This window comes from Saccopteryx leptura, chromosome 5 (genome assembly GCF_036850995.1).
Source record: "Saccopteryx leptura isolate mSacLep1 chromosome 5, mSacLep1_pri_phased_curated, whole genome shotgun sequence".
NCBI lineage: Eukaryota > Metazoa > Chordata > Mammalia > Chiroptera > Emballonuridae > Saccopteryx > Saccopteryx leptura.
In genome coordinates, this window is record NC_089507.1 from 123,578,003 (window position 1) to 123,603,160 (window position 25,158).

Sequence of the window (25,158 nt, forward strand, 5' to 3'; positions counted from 1 at the left end):
TGGCAGACAAAAGGAGACTTACTTGGGCCATTTTCTTTGTCTGCCCATAAGAATCAAGTAAAAGATAGCAGCCGACAATCTAGCTGTTGTTCACAAGCAACTAGACAAAAGTTCTTTTACCATCGAATAGGCAAAAAGAAATAAGAAATAGAAAAACGGCTTCAGCTTTTCTTTCCTTCTTTTTGTTCCTCCTGAAAGTATTATTATATTTGTGCCATTCTCCACCCATAGATATTGGGTGGCATGAACTTTCTTTCAAGATTCTGAAAAAAGAAAGGTAACACTTTAAGAGACAATAAAACTCCAACATCTACAATATGTTCAGAGATTTGGTTAATATTAAAATATTTAATTGCTTACTTTACCGAAACACCTGGTTTTCTGCTTATCTCATGAATACACACAAACAAAAGAAATACTTTTTTCCCCTTCAAACAGTTTCAGCAAAAGAAAGAACATCTCTTTGCAGTCCAGCCAAAAAAAAAAAAAAAAAAAGTACCACAAAGATCAAAACTAGTATCTATCTTTACAATGCCTTTTTTTTTCCCCCTTCCACAGTTTGTTTTTAAAAATACTCTTCTACATACAAGTTGAATTAATGTGCAGGGTATTTAGAATGAACAGCAGCAGATAAGTTCTTCTACCTGTTTGTCTCTCCTTCTGAACCCAGCATGTACATGAGCTGGGGAGTCCGTCATACCACAGCAAAGAACAGAAGTCCCACCTCTTTCTCAATTCCTACCTTAACATTATGTAAGAGCATCTGAATGTCTACAGAGCCCTTTTCCCTCCATGTTCAGATTTCATCAGCAGAAGGGTAACCCATGCAGGTGCAGCCTCACCTGCACTGTGAGTGCTCGCAATGCCTGCGCAGTGAGCTTAGGCAAATGTGTGCAGTAAGATGCATTCCTCTCCCCCAGGTGCAGCCACACATTTTGTGGGCTGATTGCAATCACTAGGATTATTGGGTTATGTTTTTGTTTTAAACAAAGTGGAGAATTCTTGAACTAGTCTTGCTTCCCTCCTTTAAATATCCGTCAGTAATTGCTTTGAAGCAATGGCTAGCCCAAACTTGCATGATTGCTCCAGATTTCAAGTAGCTCATTAGAAGTCAGCTTAGGGGGAAGTGCGCAATCCTTGTTATTAGAAGGGGCCAGGTTACTATGAAGGAGGGAGTTCACAGAAGGTAAGAATGTGGGGATTCGCTAAAGGAACTCACCCTGTGGCTTCAGGGTAAAGTCACAGTCATGCTATGAAGAAACTGAAAATCACACTTGAGCCACAAAAAAAAACAACTTGGTGTGATTCTAAAGGTATTTAAAATACATGAAGTTGGCTTATGATTAATTTAGAAATGTGTTTGTTTGTCCAAGATGAACCAACAGTAAAGGCCCAGATTGGATTTACCATGGCAACATTTACAACACAGCATTTCAACCTGAGCTCTCTGTGGCATTTCCCTAAGGAAAATACGGAGAACCCAACACAATGATGAAACAGCCAAAATTTAACAAGCGCACTCTCACTTCAAAAATAATTAAGGATGTAAAATAAAATTTGTCTCTGGGTTTAGATGAAAGCCATTGTCTTTAGTTAACATCTACATGATACATTTTTGGGGGTGGAGGGAGGTTCTATATAATGTTGATGGTAAGATTTCTCTGACCATTCAAATATAATCTAGTTGAGACATTTTATGCATAAAAGAAAAAAAAATAAGAGTAGTTCTTTGGAAAGGACATACCTGTGAGTATCTAACACAAACATTATATTTATCATCAAATAAAAACATTTTCTCCATGTAAATTTTTTCAGATTTACTTTTATAAGTAAATCAAAACACTAATAAGTAAAATTCTAGATAAATTTATAAATCAATGACCTCCCACTTAAATATTTTAAATGAGATTTTTTTTAAAAAACCAGGCTATCAATACTGCAGCATAAGGATCAACAAGATCATCGTTTTTGCAAATATAAACATAATGACTGAAAATTATCAATGTTAAAGTGATCATTCCTCTCAAACACTGTTCTCATCTATTTTATCAACTAAATCTGCATGAGAAAGGATCATCTTAATTTGGATGGGGACCTGTTTCTCTTTGTCTTCCCTCTCATTCTCTCTTTGCAGCTATCGAATGATACTCCCTCAGAATGCATAAAGTATTGGTAATACTCTGAGCTTGGGAAAGGTTCTAGAATATTGTGACTCACTGTAATATAAAAATTCTTGCACTGGCTACAAGGCAGCAGGGTCCAGTTGTTCTGAATAACCTCATCAGACTTGAGCTCTATCATCACAAGTGGCTTTGCCTAGTTTCATGCTTCTTTATTATAACCATATCCCTCAATTCCCCTAACTGCAAAATGCAGAAATTCAAGAGAATAGTTGTAAAATGCCATGTCCATGGGGAAAAAAAATCTACATGGGGTTATATTACGGCAAACATACTCTTTAAACATGATTACTTAATGATTAAGTTTACACTTTGTAAATTCCCTTTTTTTTGGGTGACAGCCTGATTAATAATTTATCTTAATAAAACAAACATGAATTTTCTGATATCCATGAATATTTAAGCACGTTTTTTTAAAAGTGGAAAGGTTGTGCAACAGATGTAGCACCCTCCACCTCAGGGCATCTGTCAAACTTTGAAAGCCCTCAATTACTCATACACCTGGGCACATGCTTAAGTATGTCATTTGTGGCCATTGTTAGATATTTATCAGTTTATATTTACTGTGCATTAAAGGCATATTTTTAAAAAGTGGTTTCCATTAATCCCATAATAAAGACACAGGCCTGCCTGCTATCCCAGAGTGCCGGGACCCAGAAATCCAAGCAGTGGCCCAGATCAGTTGAGGACGGAGCATTTGAAGGAATAAAAAATTCTTGACCAAGAATGTGTACAGTTGGGTTTGGAGCTAGGTGTGGTAACAGACTGGCTGTTTAATCTTGGATAAGACCATTAATTTTTATGCATCTGAGTATCTGGAACCATAAAATGAAAAGGCTGGAATAGCCACTAAATAATTTTTTTAGTTTCCAAACTGTTTAGAGGCTATACTAGCACCCGCTGTGGATGTTGATTTAAAGCCTGTTTCTCAGGCTGTTTGGCTGGGATGGATCAAATAGGCTCTTCTGCTCTATACACAATGCCACTGCAGTCAATGAACATGCGTTTACTTCCACCTGCAGTAGCAGGTGCCCATGTATTACTTTGCCTCACTTTGGAGTACATTCTACTGAGGGCCTAAGGAAGCCCTCCTAGAAGTGAGAGCCCTTAGTAAAGGCTCACTATTTAAGAAAAAAAATAGAAAGGGAGACTACTCCTCGCCTCTTGTCTTATAAACAGTAACAGAGTCCATTGCTTCTATTCTGACTTGCTCACGTAAAGAATGGCCCAGTGGGATTCACTGCCTGAGATGTCTATAGGCTCTGTCTATCCGGGACAGAGCACTTGAGAAGCTGGGAAACTTCCAGACATAAGGAGTGCTTTTAACTCTTATGATCTTTCCCCCTGGGCCTCAATTTCCACAACTCTCAGGTCACCAGTAGACTGGATCATTTCCTAAGTTCTTAGCAGATGTAACATGCAGTGATCTATGTGGGAGAAGTCTCCCTGCATCTTTGCAAACCACATCTTGTAAGTGACTTATAGAAAACCAAAGAGTGAATTCACACCTGGGGGAGATGAACCAGCCAGTCAGAGTAAGAGCAATGCTTTCATCACTGGGACATGAAGAGACTGGGACTCAGTTCAAACTGTAGCAATGCTAAATGCAATGTGGTGGACACACATATGCGTGGCGTAACTTCTTACCTTATATCATTTAATTCATAATAGACATTTCTGCTTTCATCTTTGATGTAAATGGCGACACTGGGTGACTCCAGCATTTTCATGGTGAGTTGCTGTGGAAAGGCACTTACGAAGAGAGCCCGGATCGTGTCTGCACTTGTGATTTCATTTGGCATCCTGAGCTGCTTGGTTTCGTCCCCATACTGGAGGTAGAGAACCCCTGTATGCAAAATGAACATGGCACTTAGCCACAGGCAAGACTCATGGGCTATACAGCACAATCTAAGCCACTTCTGTCTGATCACAAACCAGAATATCTGGACAAGCTTGGAAGCATGTAACGAGAAATATACGTCTGGAATTTCCAAGGAATGCACTCTCTGGTTCTCAAAGTACCCATTTTTATTCTCTGTGTGTGTGTGTGTGTGTGCGCGCGCGTGCGCACGCATGCAGGCATGACAGAGACAAAGAGAGGGACCGACAGGAAGGGAGAGAGATGAGAAGCATCAATTCATTGCAGCTCTTTAGTTGTTCATTAATTGCTTTCTCATATATGCTTTCACTGGGGGGCTACAGTAGAGTGAGTGACCCCTTGCTCAAGCTAGCGACCTTGGGCTCAAGCTAGCAATCTTGGGCTCAAGCTAGCAATCTTGGGCTCAAGCCAACGACCTTGGGCTCAAGCTAGCAACCCCACACTCAAGTTGGATGAGCCTGTGCTCAAGCCTGCAACCCAGGGGTTTCAAACCTGGGTCCTCTGCGTCCCAGTCAGATGCTCTATCCACTATGCCACTGCCTGGTCAGACCCTATTTTTATTTTTTGGAGTCCAGGCAGGTGTTAAAGAGGCTAATTTTCAAAATTTTTTGAAACCAAAAGAACAAAAAGCTAACCTCTGGTAGCCTGAAGCAAAAGCCAATATTTAATTCTTTTGAAAGGTATATTGTTGGGGACCAAATAAATAAACAGTGTATTTTTGCAATCTGGACAGAGATGCTGGGCCCAAACCCCACCTCATTTGCCTAGTTAACAAAGAGCTACACCTGATTCTCATTTGTCTCACCCATGTTTTCCGGAGGAGGCTGGAAGCTAGTTTCTTATTAGTGTAAAGTATCAATAGATTTGGATGGTATGGTGGGGGTTGTCTTTGAGTTGCCTTGGAAACTTAATTGAATTGCTGATGGACCACATTTTTTCTAAGAATAAAAGTGGATGTGCTTCTGGGAGCACGGACATTACAGCTAATGAACAGTAGAGACTGTTTGCCGTGGCGTCCTCCTGAACCCATATATCTTTAAGTCTCCTGTCTATCATTTATTTCAATTCCATACCTTTTTCCATTCGGGACCCCGGTATATACTTGTTGTGGTTGGACCGTGACAGTATATTTAGGAATTTAACCCCAAAAGGAGTTTTTTAAAAACACATTCATTATAGCCGTGTGTAAGATATATAGGTTAAGTCTTTATCATCCATTCAGGAATATTTAAGTGGCAATGCTACAATAATTCTGTGGCCTGATACGTATGTATTAAATGTTTATACCACATGAAACTCTCTATAAGAGTCTGTCACCTCAATGTCTCAGGAAGAAACTGGAACAAGTCAGTAACACAAAGAAAAACAAACAAAGGGTCACATAATTTTATTCCAGAGGGTATGTGGCTCCTAAGAAGCCATGTCTCACAGGAGTCATGCTCTTATAAAGTCTAGTTTCTCCCCAGATCGAGTCTGAGCTTGGCCATGAAACTTGCTTTGGCCTATGGGACATTGGCAAATGTGATGCAAAACGGAGGCTAGATAAGTGCTTGCACACTAGACCCTATCTTATTGGTGAGCGTTGTCAAGGTTTCTCCCTCACAAAACCAAGTCATGGTAGAGTCCGGCCAAACAACGTGGGAGCTGCATAGAGAAGAATGGAAAGCCTAGCTGATGGCCCCACTAAGCACCATTCTACAGCCAGGATGCCTGGCCAGATGAGGGTGAGCCATCTTGGCAAGGTCCCCCCCCAGCCCCAGGTGAGCTGCCCCAGCTGATGTCACGTGACAGAGAAATGAGACGCCCCCTCCAAACCTGCCCAAGTTGCAGAATCATAAGCAAACAATTAACTGTGGTAGTTTTAAGTCACTATATTCAGGGTCATTTGCTATTCAGAAATGGAGAACTGAACCAGGGTATCTGAGATCCTGACATTTAATCTGAATCCTATTTCTTGTGAGAAACTACTGAGGAGGAACGACTCCCTCTAGAGCAGGTGTCCCCAAACTACAGCCCGCGGACTGCATGCAGCCCCCTGAGGCCATTTATCTGGCCCCCGCCGCACTTCGGAAGGGCCACCTCTTTCATTGGTGGTCAGTGAGAGGAGCAGAGGATGCATCCACGTCCTGTGCTCCTGGAGTACTGTATGTGGCGGCACTGCAAAACACGGCGTTGCTCACGTACAGTACTACTTCCGGTGACACAGATGCATGCGTCACGGCTCCGGAAGCGCGTCATATCACTTGTTACGGCTAGCAGTGACAGATATGGAACCGGACATTGATCATCTCATTAGCCAAAAGCAGGCCCATAGTTCCCATTGAAATACTGGTCAGTTTGTTGATTTAAATTTACTTGTTCTTTATTTTAAATATTGTATTTGTTCCCGTTTTGTTTTTTTTACTTTAAAATAAGATATGTGCAGTGTGCATAGGGATTTGTTCATAGTTTTTTTTTATAGTCTAGCCCTCCAACGGTCTGAGGGACAGTGAACTGGCCCCCTGTGTAAAAAGTTTGGGGACCCCTGCTCTAGAGTAACCTTTAGCAGGACAGATGTAAAAGGGAATAGTATACGACTTCTGGCTAAATATGGCAACTCATGGAACAAATTCATTTTTATTGCTCCTGAAATTCCATTAACATGGTAATAAGGAATAAAAAATACATTAGCCTGACCTATGGTGGTGCAGTGGATAAAACCTCAACCTGGAACGCTGAGGTCGTTGGTTCAAAACCCTGGGCTTGCCTGGTCAAGGCACATATGGGAGTTGATGCTTCCTGCTCCCACCCTCCTCTCTCTCCTCTCACTAAAATAAATAAGTAAAAATTTTTAAAAATCCTAAAGAATTAAGGGAAGGAGAGAGGAAACAACAGCAGACAGGGAGAGCTGACACCTAGGCCTACAAGGAGACCCTGCCATGGAAAATGTGCGGCTCAGGAAAGCTCAAGAAACCAGCAACAGGTTCCCTGAAGACAGGAGTGCAGAGGGCACGGGAAGCATGAGCCCTGACTGAACTCCCCCCGACTCCGCTTTCTTTTTAAATGGTATAGCAACCTGCTCACATCTCCCTTTCTATCTCAGGTAGCTAAGTGACTCTCTGTCCCGACATTAGACTGAAGGGTTTGAGCCAACACACCAGATTCTGCTCACCAGGCACAGGGGCAGGTAGGCAAGTGAGCCCTGACAGAATGCTGGCAGGAAACTGGAGCGACCCCTCTGGGAGAGCTGCCTGGCCTGTGGGAAGATAGCAACAGCATTTTCAAGGCAGTTGTTCAGGTTCCGTTTGGTCACTCCGTGGTTAAGCAGTGAGGACCATATATATGAGCTTCCTGTTGGTCCACCTGTGCCTCACTCACTCGTTGCAGATGACCCAGGAGTCACAGATATGTCATAAGAGCCTCTAACATGAAAGAAAGGACTGCAATAGACAGAACGCAGAAACTAAGAAGAGTGAGAGTCCAAGAAAAGGCAAGAAATGTTTTGGAGAGCAGGAGCGAGCTCTGGGAACTGTGAGAGCAGAAATTTAAAAAATTCAGTGAAAAAAGAAATTGATAAAATCTTAGAGTGGAGCAAAAACACCAAGAGGATGGGAAAGGAATGAAATCCAATAAGAAAAACAGAGACTGACTTACTTCAGGGCGTCCTACAACTTAATAATAGATTTGGGTAAAAAGAGGTCAGGAAGAACAGAGAAGTTTTACAAAAAGTACTCTAAAGATTTTCCCCTCTAAACTGAAGGGCAGGAGATTGGAGACTGAAAATAGTCATGAGCCTGACCAGGCGGTGGCACAGTGGCAAGTGTTGGCCCGGGATGCTGAAGACCCAGGTTCGAAACCCTGAGGTTGCCGTCTTAAGTGTAGGCTCATCTGGCTTGAGCGTGGAGTCGACGGCTTGATCTAAAGGTCACTGGCTCAAAGCCCAAGGTTGCTGGCTTGAGTAAGGGATCACTGGCTCACTGGAGCCCCACCCCACTGCGGTCAAGGCACATATGAGAAAGCAAGCAATGAACAACTGAAGTGCTGAAAGTAGGAACTGATGCTTTTCATCTCTTTCCCTTTCTGTCTGTCTGTCCCTCTCTCAAAAAAAAAAAAAAAAAAAAAAAAAAGAAAAAACAAGAAAGCAGTGATGAGATGCTCTCTTCACTGAGGATCATTACTGAGGTATCCAGATGAAAGGGGAAACAGAGGTCCTTCCAGCCCAGAGGTTGGCGGAATGGCACAAGAGAGGCAGCAAGAGTCAGAAAGGCATTAGCTTTCTCAACAGCAACCCAGAAGCCAAAGACAATGGAGAAACAGCCTCAAAATCTGGGAGGAAATACTTCTGATTGTGCTCACATCCATCCAAAGCATCAGGCAGGAACCCAGGAAAGCCAGCTTCTCAGGGGTCTGTCCCTGACCGCCTTGTTATTTCAGCAGTCATTTCCCTAATGCTTCTCACTCCCATCCCTGCTCTATTTCTGTTCCGGAGCATTTCTCACTATGAAGCTGATGCCTGTACAATGTAGGGAGAGGGAGGATTATTGACCCCTGCATAGTGGAAAATCCGAGCATAACTTTATTTATTTAATTTTTAAAAAATTTAAGTTAGAGGAGGGGAGCTAGACAAACTCCCGTATGTGCCTTGACTGGGATCCACCCAGCAACCCCCATCTGGGGTCGATGTTCTGCACATCTGAGGCTATGCTAGCAACTGAGCTATTTTTAGCAGCTGAAGCAGAGGCTCCATGAACCATTCTCAGCACCCAGGGCCGATGCACTCTAATCATTCGAGCCCTGGCTGTGGGAGAGGAAGGGGTGGAGAAGATGATCGCATCTCCTGTGTGCCCTGACTGGGAATCAAACCTGGGACTTCCACACACCAGGCCCATGTTCTACAACTGAGTCAGGGCCCAAGCATAACTTTTGACTCCCCCAAAATGTAAGTACTAACAGCCTATAGAAACCTTACTGATAATATGGGGTGGAGTGAAAGCAGGGTTACACTTGTGAGTACACAAAACAGAGTTAGTCATTTATTAATTATTAAATTCTTTTCCATAACAACTACTGTAAATATACTTTTGCCTCACCCTGTATAAAGTCGATTAACACATATTTTGTACATTAAACATTTTATGTTGTTTACCATGGTAGCCTTGGTACCTGTTATACAACCTGTTACATAGTACAGGTTATCAATAAATGTTGAATGAAGAAATGAATGAATGGATAGATGAATATTAGTCATCCAAAAGGAATGTTCATGGGGGAGGGGGGTCTATCCGACCTATCAGAGCTTTTGCTAAAAGATGTAAATAGCCTAATGATCTCCTTCCTGCTTTGTAAACATCAAAAACTACATTCTGGAGTGGCCGTTTCCTTGCCTAGAGTAGTCCTTTTGCATTCAGCAAGAGCAGCTCAACCTCCTCTCTCCCTCATCACAGTTTTTATCCTCAGCTTCTTCATGGAGTTCGTTTTCCAGAATATACTCACTGTTACACATTCTTCAGAGTGCAGGGGGCAAAAACAGCCTGTCTGATCACAGATCATGCAACATTTTTGCCCCATACGGGAAATGCGGTGCCTGCCCACGTGACTGCTAATGCCATATCAACGGGCCAAAACCACTCTTGAGGCCTGGGCCCCAACCGTGCCTGGGCGAGGCCCCTGCCCATGGGCCACTTGTGGCCTCACTACAGTCCAATATCACGGCCTCGCTCACCCACAGAGCCTGGTTTTCATTCCCACATCTGCATTCTGTACGTGTGAGTACTTTAAATAGAATTTGTAGGCTCTGAGTGGGGAAAAAAATTGGACCTCAACTAAGGTTAGCTCAGGGTCTGGCTGTCGCAGCCGCCAGCTGGGTACACAAGCCCAGTGACAGGTTGTGAAAATCCGGAGAAGACGGGAAAGATGCCTCCATAAACAGAGAACAGTCTTTTTACACTTGATTCAGTTTGGCCTCTCAGTTCAGGAAAGGTATTTAGAAATGCTTAAACTCAGAAGGAATTCTCATAATACACGATGGCATTTTATTGGCACAGTGACAAGAGTCAGCACGCTCTGGCACTCTTCCCCGCCCCAAGTTCGTGCTGGCTGCTCCAGATTCTCAGAGGAAGTCTAAAGGACTCTGGATCATAAACTCTTTATTTATGAAGAAGGGAAGAGGACAGGGAATGTGTTTATAGGATGTCTGCTATGTGTCAGTAACAGCACGCCTGGACAGCAGGTCCTCAGTAGTGCTGTTAAATTATAACGTTGATGAGAAGTCCTAGGAACTTAACTCTTGGTTATATCAACTAGCCCTATGATTATATTGGTGTCATTATATGCCATTCAGCTTTAAGCTGCAGAGCCGTGAACACCAGAAAGTGAGGATGTGCTGAATTTCATTTAATCAGCACAATGTCTCTCACCAGGTTGATGTTATGGCCCCATTTCACAGATTGGGAAAAGGAAATTCAGAAGGTCCCAGTCATTTATGTAAAGTTACAGCGAGTATATAGCTTAACTAATTTATATGTCCCATTCTACCCATCCACAGTACCAACTGTAAACAATAATATAAACAGTCACTTTAAAGTGGAATCAGAAATACCATCCCAGAGGGACTGCCTTGCACATCTTGCACCTCAAATCTTGGAATGTTGAAACAGGGTAATATAACCTTTGACTGGATCTAAGGCAACACTGTGTCCCAAGGACTATTTGCAAAGATCATAAGGAAGCAGTTATTATGCCTACTGGACTGATAACTGCTGGGCTGGAAATTAAAAACAGTTTAGAGTTAACATCATATATTGTTATCTGCACCAATAGAAATGCCTTTCTTCCATTGATGTCATTGTTCCTGTTCCCCTTCCCTTTCTCATAAATACCAATTGCCTTTGCCTCCTAATTGGAACATTATTTGGGCTTCTGCCTGACTTAATTATTCCAGAATAGCTATTCTTCTTGATCTCAAGTCAACACTTGTTTACCTCTCACTTTGAAGGGCCTTATTATGTTTGGGTTAGGACCGTGGTCTGTCTCGACGCACACAGCCTAAATAAATTTCTATGTTTAGTCACATCCATTTCCTCTAACCTTCCTGTGTCTGGATGATCTTAGCTGTCCTCACACTTTATTCTGACCATCTGCTTGAAGAGGGTGAGGCATGATGGGAGCAGCTTGGTACAAAGATTCCTATCCTTAGGTCAATTGAAGTAAACGCTGACACATGAGTAGAAACGATGCACATGCCGGGAGAAGGGGAAAGGCACAGAGCTGGGAAAGCAAGGCAGTTGAAATGAACCTCACACACTCGGAGCCCTTCTGAGAAGCCTCAACACTGAAGGGCGCTCCCAGCTCAGTGGCTCTGTAGAGGCCGTGTGCATTTTCTTAATAAGAGCTCTTGGTCACACTTTACAAAAAAAACAAAGTGCATTTATCAGGTCACACTTGTATCATACATCCTCCTAATCTTTTGAAACTCAGAGCAGTTCCAAAATGTGAAACATCTTCTAAAATATTCTTTATCTAATATGGCATGCAAGGATTTTCACAGTGTGACCTTGCTGTGAACTGAATGTTTCTGGTTCTTCAAAATTCATGTTAAAACCTGAATCCCCAGTGTGACTGTATTTCAAGGTGGGGCCCTGGGAGGTAATTAGGTCATGAGGTAGAGCCCCAGTAATAAGATTAGTGCCTTCTTGGGAAGAGGCAGAGGGCTCTTTCTCTCGCTTTTTCTTCTGGGACACAACCAGAAGATACAGCCATCTGCAAAACATGTTTTCCACAGACACCAGATCTGCTGGCACTTTGATGTTGAACTTCCCAGCCTCTGGAATTATGAGAAGAACACTGTTGTTTAAGACACCCAGTCTATGGCCCTGGCTGGTGGCTCAGTGGATAGAGTGTTGGCCCAGCGTATCAATGTCCCAGGTTTAATTAACAGTCATGGCACACAGGAGAAGTGACCATCTGCTTTTCTCCCCCCTTTCTCCCCCTTTTTTCCTTCTTCTCCTCCCACAGCCAGTGGTTCAATTGGTTCAGGTATGGCTCCAGGTACTGAGGATAGCTTGGCTGGTCTGAGCATATCAGACTCAGGTGCTAAAAATAGCTTGGTTGATTTGAGCATCGACCCTACATGGGGTTGCCAGGTGGATCCTGGTCAGAGCACATGTGGGAGTCTGCCTCACTATCTCCCCTCCTCTCTCCTTATAAAAAAATAAAAAGACACCCAGTCATAGCAGCCTAAATGGATTAATACAGACCTCAATCAGCTGTTCCATACTTATTACCCACAACTGGCCTCATTCCTAAAGCATTGTCGTTGTTACAGACCTCTTGACACTCTGTGGACTTCCCACTCACTGGCTGGGGGACTTTTCCAAAACTTCTTTGCTTGGCACCCACATTACCTCCTCTGAACAATCTTCCCAAACCATTCCTCCAACACTTTTTCATTAAGATTTGAGGAATTAATTCTTCTCACATATGTGCTTACATTGTGTTTTACTGAATTTGCAAGCATGTCTTTTGATTCTGCATCATTATTAGTTGTATTTATCAGATGATAATATATAGTACAGTATTGGGTACATAGTAGATGCTCAAATATCTTTTCATTGAAATGAACTCAATTCTCCCTGTAATGCAGCCATGTTAATGGATGTGTGCTTGCCTTCTGGATGCCTCCTGCAATTTTCCCTAACCAGCATTTCCACATGCAGATGATGGTAACAATTCCAAATTACCTAAATTCCTCAGTTTCTCTAAATCCAACGTAAGATTATGCAAATCAACATTTGTATTACAACTATGGCAAATGGCTGATGTCTTAAAAATATACAGAGCTCTTATAATACTTTCTGATGGAAACTAACAGCTTTTAACTTAATAAGAAAAACATAAATATTAAAATGAGAGCTTTATACACCTAGGAAATTGGCAAATGTTTTTACAGTAAAATACATAGTGTTGACAAGGGTTGGGAAAATGCGTTCTATCACATACTATTGTTGGGGAAGTAAATTGATACCATTTCTCTGAAGAGCTATTTGTCAGTATGTGTCAAAAGCACCCCAAATATATATATGGTTTGAGCCAATAATTCTACTTCCACACATTTATGCACAAAGATGTATTTACTAGGATGTTTAATATGGCATCATTTATAAGAATAAAAGGGGGGGGTATCAACATTAGAGGATTCAATTAATAAATCAATTCATTATATCAACCTATTTATTGGGATACTACATTGTTATATAAAAGGATTTTAAAAGAACATAGCAATGAGAGAAAAATGTGTATTTTGTTAAGTGTCAAAGAATGTTATAAAACAAAAAGAGGTCAGATTTTTAAAAAATTGATCAGTCACCTTGATGGCAGTGATGACTCCAGGTTTTGTGGGGTCTAAAGCTTATACAGTTCTGAGGGACCTCTTTAAAAATCCGAATACAAAGTTAGAAACATAAAATGCAGCATGTAAGTTAATTATGATATTTACTTATAGGAGCCTGAACCTTGGTTTCATCAGGTGAAATGGTAATACAATTGAAGTGAGCATCCCAAAGCATTTCCCTCAAAAAATACCTTGAAGAATATGTGATGATTTCTGTAACTGTAGCTATGTTGAAGACATGAATGTCAAAGATGCTGATTTCTGGTGCTGTGATCCTCATCCCAATTGTTTCTGCTGGTCATTTACATGAGTTATTAGAAACTAGTCTATGAAGAATCTATAACATGGTGCTGGCCAGCGGATCCAAGAATAAAGCGTCATTCAGGAGCGACGAGGTCTCAGGTTTGACTCTCACTCAGGCCACATATGAGAAACAACCAATAAGTACACAACTAAATGAAACAACTAAGTGGAACAACAAGCTGATGCCTCTCTCTCTCTCTCTCTCTCTCTCCCACCCCCTTTTAAACTTTCTCTCTTTTTCAAATCAATAAAAACAAAAATTTCAAAAAGGAATCTATAGCCCTGGCCGGTTGGCTCAGTGGTAGAGTGTCAGCCTGGCGTGCAGAAGTCCCGGGTTCGATTCCCGGCCAGGGCACACAGGAGAAGCGCCCATCTGCTTCTCCACCCCTCCCCCTCTCCTTCCTCTCTGTCTCTCTCTTCCCCTCCCACAGCGAGGCTCCATTGGAGCAAAGATGGCCCGGGCGCTGGGGATGGCTCCTTGGCCTCTGCCCCAGGCGCTAGAGTGGCTCTGGTTGCAACAGAGCAACCCCCCCGGAGGGGCAGAGAATCGCCCCCTGGTGGGCAGAGCGTCGCCCCCTGGTGGGCATGTTGGGTGGATCCCGGTCGGGCGCATGCGGGAGTCTGTCTGACTGTCTCACCCCGTTTCCAGCTTCAGAAAAATACAAAAAAAAAAAAAAAAAGGAATCTATAATGCAAAGTCACCATAGACTTGCAGCAACATCAAGTGAGTCAATGAGTTAGTCTTAAAATTATTCAACACTTAAGGCAGAAAATATTATAAGACAATAATGTGACAAGCTATAACTATAGTTTATTGTGGGTATACTATAACTAAAATTGAATTCTCTCATACTTAAGGTGAACCTGTTGATTAAATTAAGCACTGAAATATAAACTCATTTTATAAGGCTGAAAATTAGAAAAGTAGTAATAGAACAAACTTCAAATTTAAATGCAAACCCCTAAATAAAATATTAGTAAAGCAAATATAGCAATACATGAAAGGGTACATCAAGACAAGAGTTTATCTCAGGAATGCAAGGATGGTTTAACACTATAAAGTCTAGTCCTAATACATTCTCCAATAATAAAAATAAAACTAGAATAATCTTGATAGTGTCAGAAAAACATATTAAGAAATTCCAAAACACATTCATAATTTAAAAAATCCTTAAGAATTAGAGAACTTTCTTAATAAAAGGAATCCATCAAAACTCAAAAAAGCATAGTGCTAAATGATGCAACATTAGAAACAGTCTCCTTAAACTCAGAATTTTTGCTAGGCCTGCATCTGAAACCCTGGCTTGCACAGTTAATACAAGAAAAAGAAATAAAATGCATTTGGATGAAAAGTGATCATGAAAACATGATTATTCTCTGATGATATAGCAGAGAATCAAGGGAACCAGCAAACACACTAGTAGAACTAGTAAGAATTCAGTGTGACTGAATTATATAAAGTCAATATATAGAATCAACAGCATCCTCAAGTACTAGAAGAAATTAGAGATTAGTTTAATAAAAATAAATCACATAGCAATATGGCAATTTTGAAGAGCAACAGTAAGAGGGAGTACTTGCTCTACCAAGTACCAATATTATTAAAACAGTGTGGGTTTAGCGAAGGAATAGAACACACAGGACTGTGGAACAAAACAGAGAGCCTATAAAAAGACACAGGTTTTTTTGAAAAAAGACACAAGCTTTATATGACAGATGTGGCAGTACCACGTCTTGGAGAAATGACAGTTCAATAAATAGTGCCAGGAAAATTGGTTCTCCATCTGAAAAAATATATCCTTCCCCTACATTACAAGTAAAATAAATTTCTGATAGGCTAAAGACCTATATGTGAGAAACAACACTATGAAACTTTACAAACAAAACAAAACAAACCAGTACACCTAGCATATTGGTATAGGGAAAGGCTTTAAAAAAAAATGGAAATCATAAACTATAAAGAAAGATATTTCTTAATCATACTACACATTAAAGTCAATACTTTGTACCGCAAAAGACATTGTAAACAAAGTAAAGAAGACAAACTACAGTTTGAGAGAAGATATTTACTATTAAGGATTAGTATTCAGAGTAATTAAATAACCTTTATAAATCAATAAGAAAATAGAAAAGGGGCAATAATAAATAACCAAAAAAGGATAAAAATAGGTAACTCATAGAGGAAGAAATCCCAGCAGCGAATAAACATAGTTTCCTCTTTAAAATTTGACAACTTAACCTTAACATAGCACTTGCTATGTGCGAAGCACTGATCTCAACCCTTTCCCAATATTAACTCATTCAATCTTCTTTATGAGGTCACTGCTATAATTATCGCCATTTTATAGACGAGGAACACCGAGGCAAACAGAATTAATATGACATATCCAGTCATACTAATTAAGTACATAGTTATCTTAACCGTTATGCTATGCTGTCTCTCAGGTGTTAAACAGATGAGACTACCTGTTTAATTTTAGTAATGTCCATTATATTGTTATGTTCTCTTTACTTTTTTTATTCAAAGACTTAAAGACTAAATAATTTTTAAAGAAAAATGGCAAAATAATGCTGTCTAAATTACACTCCTTCCACAGAGCACTCCACTCTGTCCCAGGAGCTTAAACCTGAATGTAGTTATGGAAATTTGGAAGTTTTGGCTTTTGATGAAAAGAGTGGGTATAGAAATTTTATAATGCAAAACAAAGAGTAAAGGCCACAAAAAAAAAGGAGATTTTCTTTTTAAAAACTTTTTTATTTGGGCCCTGGCCAGTTGGCTCAGTGGTAGAGCATCAGGCTGGCATGCAGGAGTCCCGGGTTCGATTCCCGGCCAGGGCACACAGGAGAAGCGCCCGTCTGCTTCTCCACCCCTCCCCTTCTCTATCCTCTCTCTCTCTTCCCCTCCCACAGCCAAGGCTCCATTGGAGCAAAGTTGGCCCGGGTGCTGGGGATGGCTCTATGGCCTCTGCCTTAGGCACTAAAATGGCTCTGGTTGCAACAGAGCAATGCCCCGGATGGGCAGAGCATCGCCCCCTGGTGGGCATGCCGGGTGGATCCAGGTCGGGTGCATGCGGGAGTCTGTCTGACTGCCTCCCTGTTTCCAACTTCAGAAAAATACAAAAAAACCCCACAAAACAAACCACAATTTTTATTTGATTTGAGAGAGAGAGAGAGAGGAACACTGATCTTTTAAGTAGATTTTCTTAAAGATAAGAACAAAAGTATAAAAGTACAATAATCATGGTTCCAGAAAAAAACCAACCCAGCCATTTAAGGATATAAAAAGTGCAACTTTTACAGTTTCCAATGCATGTTTTCAAAGTCTTAGAAAGATTGGCTATAAATCAAACAAAGTAAGTCTATAACCACCCCCACTAGGAGATTATATATCCTGCATTTTCTTCAGTCACACTGATGAGCAGATTTAGGCTCAGAGATTATAGACGTCCATGAGAAAACGTCTGAGTTAAGCTGAAATTTATTTTCCTGTTTGCTAAATTATTATTATTTTACATAATAATAAACAGTAATTATTATGGATGAATGACTACATCTTTAGAAAAGTTTTTGGTATGAAATGTTAGTTTTTACACAATTACATGGAGATTAAAAAAGAAAACACCAATATATAGTGTTATGAATTTTATTGTTCAGAACTTATTTTCTATTGTTGCGTAGAAATTATTCTCCTTGAAAAGGTACAATCTGTTTTGTCCTCAAGCTGGGAGAAAAAGATATAGGGAGGTGTCTATAGGATAAACTTGTCTCCTCCTTTGGTAAACAAACCTCACGATGATGGATCATCAAGAATTTCCAGAGGAAACTTTCAGGATAAAAGGGAGCATTGGTGCTTCGTTATATTTTTATACTATAAGTCATACTAAGGACCAAAAAAAATGAAAGACATTCTTGATGATAAACATTGTTAACTAGTGTCCACAGACCCACACCTATGGGATTCCAGTTCACAGGACAGAATCCCTATCTTTTCGAGCTGTGTTTAAAAAGTAGTAGATGTGGGATGACTGGACTCCAAAGAGCCTTGCCCACTGGTGCACCTCCTTCCACGTCTTGCTCCTCTTGCCCTCAGTCCTTGCGCCACACCTGGTCTCCCGCCTCTGGACCCGGCCTTCCGCAGGGGATCTCGTCCTGAGAAATTCTAATACCTCTCAGTCTGTAACTCTCATGTGACCTGTCTACTCTCTAGCACCTCAGGGACCTATTCTAGGGGGAAATGACCATCAGTCTGTGAACAACCGGTCTTGCCATCCTTAGGCTAAGAGGTCCACCCACTCGTGTCATGGGGCCTGCAATGAGGGTGCTTCAGCCAAAGGATGATACTCTGGTCCTAGGCAGCCCCTGAGGGGCATTCCAGGAACATGCACATTTTATCCCCTGCTTTTCTGTTCCCCAGAGGAGAAGGCCACAGAGGGAAATGTGGCAGGCTGGGGATGAGGCGCATGCTGACTGGAGGCTGCTGCGTCACTGCTGGCGGCTCCTCCTCCGCTTCTTCTGCAGGGTCTGCGGGGGAGGCTCAGCCCTTTTTCTAGAGCTGGTGAGAAAGAGGGTGTGGGCAGTGCCTGGAATTCATGTCTCACTGGCCTTTAGGAAAATAGACTTGCAGCATCTCCTGGGTGACCCCGAAACACAACGTTAAGTCATCCATCCAGTGCAGCGCTCATGGGAATGCTGCTTCTCCTCACGTCGGTGATCTGACCGGATGACAGTGCGGGCTCATGAGTGGGACTCCCAGTGGAATGAAGGCCTAGCTGTAGATGCAGGAGGCATGAGGGGAAGGGCCCCTGCCTTGGACACTGCACTTTAGAGGCCACTGTCCCAACACCAGTGCATGGCCCCTAAGAATTGAGGGTGATCATGGCCTGGCTGCTGGCAGGGTGTGGGGCGCTTGCCCCTGGGGTCCACAGTGACTCACATGTGCACCATGAATGGAGCTGGGTGGAGGATGAGGGGACCAGCTGCTCCAGGCTGGGCCTGAGGGGACCCTTCTCCATCCTGTCACCCAGTGTGGAACTCCGGAGAAGTTAACAGTTCTTAAACCACACGTGGCTTTTTAGGTTGTTTTATAAAGTTGTATTTGTCAAGGGATGAGGACAGAACATATTTTATCTAACAGTTTGTCAGCTTGATTTTACAGCATTAAAAATATTTAGACAGACAGTGAATGAACCTCTGAGCTTTGCCCCAGGCGAACTCCTGTGCAGCACAGGCTGTGTCTCACCAGTGCCAGGGCTGGGAATAGAGCTCTCCCCTCCACACCAGGGCCCTGAGAGCTCCCTCTGTCAACAGGTGATTTGATGTCTATTCTGAGGAGTACTAATGGGGGCGGCACCTGAGTGTCCTCTCCGTCTCCCGAGATTCGGTTACTTTATTTTTGGTTTTCTGTTCATGGGAAAGGCTGAGTCATGCTGAGTTGTTTTTGGTGTCTCTGCATTTTAGATATTGACGAACTGCTTCTATTACTGTTTTAAATGTAATTTTTTTTCTTATTACTATTCTGTACTAATTATGGTTATTTGTTCACAATCTGATTCTTTGCAGCTTACAATTGACTTTCTCGGGCTGGAATAAAAGTTCCCTCTGCCACAGCTGGCCCCACGGCCAAGTGAGCACTCCCGGCCGAGCCATCCAGACTCCACAGGATGTGGGCAGTGAGCGGGAGGAGGCAGAGTCCACTCCCTTGTCCCTGGCTTCCTGCCTGCTCCCCACCCCGTGTCTTCCCTGCTGCTCCAGTACCGGTCCTCCCGTGTTCTCGGGCCCATGCCAGAGGGTGTGGGTCTTCTGGAAGCGTCTTCCATATCTCTGCATTTGTCCCTCTGCACACCCTGCCCTGTGTAGAGACCAGGCATGTCCTTCTTTCAGCCCTGACCAGAAGCAGAAAGGGGTCCCTCAGAGAGCTGTTGTCCAGGAGAATCCAGAGGGACAGCAGCGGGAAGGGCCCAGCTCTCTAAGGCCTGGGATAGGTGCTCGGGGTCACCGGAGAGAAGAGGGAGGGGTGCTTGAGACCAATGTGTTGGCCAAGAGTTCTGATCCGGGTCATTTGGTGGCACTTGTTCTGTCAGGGAAGGGGCTTTAACAAGTCTTTGTAAGGCATACCTGATTCTAGTAAAGCATACTCTCGTATGCCATTTCTTGCTTTAAGAGCAAGGGGCAAAGGAGGGGTTGGCTAGTGGCACTCTGCGCAGGAGGAGGGTAGCAGGCGGTCAGGCCCGCAGTCCTCCCTGACAGCCGGTGCCAGCATGCAGGGACTCTCAGGAAGCACTGGCTCTGGGCGCTCGTCCCTACGACTCAGGGAGACAGGATTTTCTAATCTGCACTAGAATGACCCAGGAAGACTTCTCTTTGAACCCTTCTTTCTATTCCCCTCTGGTACTTTCTGCAGCAGCATTTAAGAGACATCAGAGGTGGCTACTGCCTCCTCCCTGTTTCCTTTGGAAATTTCAGTGCTGCTTTGATGAAGAGCTCCTGTCCTCAACCATGGGATCACAGATAACGAACAAATGTCTGATGGGGGCGCAAGGGCTGCAGGAGTGGAAGGTGAGGAAGGACCACCACAGAGTGCCCCTGCTCAGAGCCATGTCCTAGGTCATCTCTATCACAGCCTGTGTCCGGATTCGCCATGAGTAACCTTTCTCACTACTTCCAGGTGCTAAGAGTCTCCTCTAAATGCCTCCAGATCAATGATTAGCATTATAACTAAGAGCACTGGGAAAGAAACAACAGACGCTGTAGTATCCACCTGCGTTATCAGCTAAGGAACTGATCAAGCAAAGTTGTTGTCTGGGGTGCCCCATCATCTCACCCTCAGAACATGCTGGGCAGCTGTTCCAGACTGTCAGAAACCCGGAGAAACGAACCCCAACTCAAATTACTATGACTATGTGCATTCTCTTGGCTTTATCTTCTATAATAGTAATCCAACTGATAAACATTAATTACACTTTATAACAAGCATAATAAAAGGGAGAATCATGGAAATGTCCTTTTTCCACAGGACAAATAATTCAACCTACATAGTGTGCTTATGCAAGTTAAAACAACTAAAAGCCAAGCAGACTGAACTGTTATTCTGATCCTTATCTAAAATTCAGCCATAGGAAATGAGAAACTTCAGGGAAAGTCAAGGCTGTTTTTGACTTACAGAGCAGCAGCGCTACATTCACTGATGCAGAATTAGCACCATGAAAGATGAATTTCAGAAATATTGATTGAGTACCTGTGTGTGCCACATAGTCTTCTAAAGGCTGGGATACAATGAGCTCAGAGATCTTCACTCCTACTGTTGTACGATAGACAATAAACTCAGAGACAAGAGGGTGTAAGTGTAAGCTCCCAAATAACAGGGAGCAAAGTAAAGCAGGGTGTGGGGGTGGACCGCAGGGGATGGGAGTGGATAGATGGCTATTTTATTTGTAGGGTTGGATGTCCCGCTGATAAGATGTTTGAAAGAAGTGTGGGAGCAAGGCTCTAAGATATCTGGGCGAGGAACAATCCAGGGAGAGCGAGTGGCAGGTTTTCTTGAGGCAAGAATATGCCCTTTGTGTTCCAGGAACAGTGAAGGGCTGGTGTGTTTGGAGGAAAATGAGTGAGATAGTGAATGGGGTAAGATGAGATTAGAAAGTTAGCAAGTGGTCACACTGTGTTGTTTCTTGTCCCCATAATGAGCTGGGAAGCCAACAACGGGTGATGAACAGAGGTATCACGATACGAGATCTATTTACCAGGACTGCTTTGTTAAAAACTGACCACAGGGGACAAGGTGCATAGGCACCTCAGGCGATGATCCACGAGAAATATCATGGTAGGTTGGACCTGGGCTGCTGCTGGAGATAATAAGTGGTTAGATTTCTGGATGTATTTCAAAAGTAGAGTGAATAGAACTTCCTGAGAGATTGGATATGAAATGAGATCAAATTAGGAGTCGGGGGATTGCAAGGTTTCAGTGTGAGCCACTGGCAGGAGAGGGTTGCAGTGGACTGAGATGGGGAAGAATAGATTTTGTTGGGGGGAATTAGAAGTTCATTTCTGAACCTGGTAGGAGTAAAATATCAATTATGTAATCTGAGATACTAATCTGGACTTCAGGGGATAGGTCCCAGCCAGAGAGATCATCATCATTATTACAGACTATTTGTGTCTCTCATCCCAATTTCATAGGTTAAAACCCGAAGTCCCAATGTGATGGTATTTGGAGGTATGGCCTTTGAGAGGTGTCTAGGTTTAGATGAGGTCTTGAAGGTGAAGCCCTTGTAATGAGAGTATGGCCCTTATAGAAAGATACACCACACAACTTGCTCTCTTTCTTTCTTCATGAGCACGCTCCAAGGGAAGGTCCTGTGAGGACACAGGGAGAAGATGGCCATCTGCAAGCCAGGAAGAGGGGCCTCACCAGAACTTGATCCTGCTGACACCCTGACCTGGGACTTCTAGCCTACAGAACTCTAAGGAATTAAATTTCCATTGTTTCAACTACCAAGTCTGTGGTATTTTGTTATCACTGCCTACACTAATACAATCATCTTGATGTTTGGCACCATAGGACCAGATCAGATCACCTTGGGGGCTGGTATAGTTAAGAAGAGATGAAGTCTGGGGCTGAGGCCAGTGCTTTTGGGTGAGAAATGTGAAGGAACCAAAAAAGTTGATCAAGGAGGAATGGTCAATGCAGCAGGAAGAGAACTGAGAGGAAGAGGTGCCAGGAAGGCATGAGAAACGCATGTCTTAAGGACAGAAAGTGCTCTAGTGAGTCAAGTGTTGGCATATCATGTACAATAAAGACTGATTAACATGTGGAGGTCACTGGTGACCTTGCCCAGAGCTGTTTCTGTGGAGTGGTGGGATTCAAGGTTGGAATGGATAGGTTCAAGAGAAACCATAGAAGAGGAACTGGAAACAGTGCTTCCAGACAACTCTTTCAAGTCATTTTTGTCCTTATGCAACAGTAGCAGGAAGGGGATTTCATAAAATCTGGGAAGCTTAAGCTAAAGCATTGGGTAATCCAGTCTCAGAATAGTCCCAAATGATCGCCAAACACTGACAAGCAAGTCAGATAAGACACTGCTCAAATGCCATCAGTCATAAAAGAAATATTTTTATAAGATTCAGATTTCTTTTTTCAACCAAACATTTTCATGGTATTGTTACAATCATAATGGAAAAATGTAACAAACATAAAAGCTGTACAGGATCTTTCTTTTAGAATTCTGCAGATACAAACAACTTTTAGTCCCAGGGATATCTCACAATCCAGAAAGAGCTCATTCCTATGCAGATGTTACTCCCTCACCCTCAGCAACAGTTTCTCTGGTTTTATAAGGCACACTTTGCACACTAAATGGGGTTACATCACAGTTTTTGTGATATGCTTGGCCAGAAGCAAAAGTACCAATTTTCATTAGCAACTTCCTACTTATAGTATCAAGTCTCTAAATTCCAAAGAAAAAGGAAAAGTTTTCAATGTTCACAGTTAGGTTCAAGGAAACACATACTAGTGTCTGTTTAGATGTGAAGCATGAGGCAAATAAAAAAAATTACAGTGGAGTTTAGTTTTCCATTGTTTCTTTTCTTTCTGACAGAATATGCTTGTCTTAAATCACTTAGTAATGCTTGCAAATACAATGGAGTTCCAATCTAAGAAAATCATCTGTGTATGTTTATAAGTATATAATTTTTATAGGTGTATGCATGTGTGTATAGTATATATGTATACATACACACTCATATATATATACACACACACATATACACACACACACAATTTCTCATAATAGATAAATCAAGGTGTAATTATTACTATTGTGAAAGAATTCACCAAACACGTCCTTTGCTAGTTAGTATCCAAAGGCACTTAAAATCTCAGTTATAAATTATTTGACCAAGGGTCTTGGTAATATAAGTGCAATAAACGGGACAAACCAATAAATTTAGTGTTAAAAGGCAAAGATTCTGTAATAATTCACAAGAAAACAAATCATCTTAAGGATATTAGAAATAGCATGCTTTCTTTGCATTAAAAAATACTCCTGCTGTGCCAACAGACATTTGGAGTGCTTCATTCACAATACAGAAAGAGAAAACATGCACAAAAGATGAGAGAAACTGATATTTTGGGATTTTGTAAAAAGAGTAGAAGGAGGAGAAATGTGGCTTTTATGCTGAAAACCAAAATTCAGGGTTATTGGATTTCTAATTCCATGTGCCAAAGCTGCAGTTCTAGATGACTTTGGTCAAAGCATTTAATTCTCTAAATTAGCTCATCTAAAAGTTCTATAAGCTCACAATTCTGTCAATTCAATCCAATTCCTCTTGGCTATTTGATTTTCATTTAATTAAAGGGATGGAATCTTTTTTATTTATTTATTTATTTATTTATTTATTTATTTATTTATTTTTTTTTTTTTCATTTTTCTGAAGCTGGAAACGGGGAGAGACAGTCAGACAGACTCCCGCATGCGCCCGACCGGGATCCACCCGGCACGCCCACCAGGGGCTACGCTCTGCCCACCAGGGGGCGATGCTCTGCCCATCCTGGGCGTCGCCATATTGCGACCAGAGCCACTCTAGCGCCTGAGGCAGAGGCCACAGAGCCATCCCCAGCGCCCGGGCCATCTTTGCTCCAATGGAGCCTTGGCTGCGGGAGGGGAAGAGAGAGACAGAGAGGAAAGCGCGGCAGAGGGGTGGAGAAGCAAATGGGCGCTTCTCCTGTGTGCCCTGGCCGGGAATCGAACCCGGGTCCTCCGCACGCTAGGCCGACGCTCTACCGCTGAGCCAACCGGCCAGGGCTAAAGGGATGGAATCTTACATAAGAGCTAGAGCAGTGGTCCCCAATCCCCGGGTTGCGGACCGGTACCGGTCCGTGGGCTATTTGGTACCGGTCTGCAGAGAAAGAATAAATAACTTACATTATTTCCGTTTTATTTATATTTAAGTCCAAAAGATGTTTTATTTTTAAAAAATAACCAGATTCCCTCTGTTACATCCATCTAAGACTCACTCTTGACGCTTGTCTCAGTCACGTGATACATTTATCCGTCCCACCCTAAAGGCCGGTCCGTGAAAATATATCCTGATATTAAACTGGTCCGTGGCCCAAAAAGGGTTGGAAACCACTGAGCTAGAGAACACCTCCAAATGGTAACAGACACTCCCAGCCTGACCTGTGGTGGCGCAGCGGATAAAGTGTCAAGCTGGAATGCTGAGGTCACCAGTTTGAAAATCTGGGCTTGCCTGGCCAAGGCACATCCGACAAGCAACCAATGAACAACTAAAATAGAAGTTCCCTTTTCAACACAGAATACGTACATAAATGCTATTGTAAATTGGGTTTGTTGCTGTAAAACGCCCAAGCCTCATCCATCACTTTGGGAATGCAGGAGAATATATACAACAGGAGTGTGTGGATGTGGGCTCTA

General features: G+C 42.5%; 1 protein-coding gene across 20 annotated transcripts in view; it reads right to left on the reverse strand.

Annotated features, from left to right (window-relative positions):
• Positions 1 to 25,158, reverse strand: part of KIAA1217 (KIAA1217 ortholog) — a 561,660-nt gene that overhangs the window by 113,370 nt on the left and 423,132 nt on the right. For all 20 annotated transcript variants that reach the window (XM_066383953.1, XM_066383955.1, XM_066383952.1 and 17 more), the window contains one exon: positions 3,828 to 4,026. In XM_066383953.1, the coding sequence (XP_066240050.1) occupies positions 3,828 to 4,026 (199 nt within the window). The remainder of the gene's footprint in view (positions 1 to 3,827; positions 4,027 to 25,158) is intronic.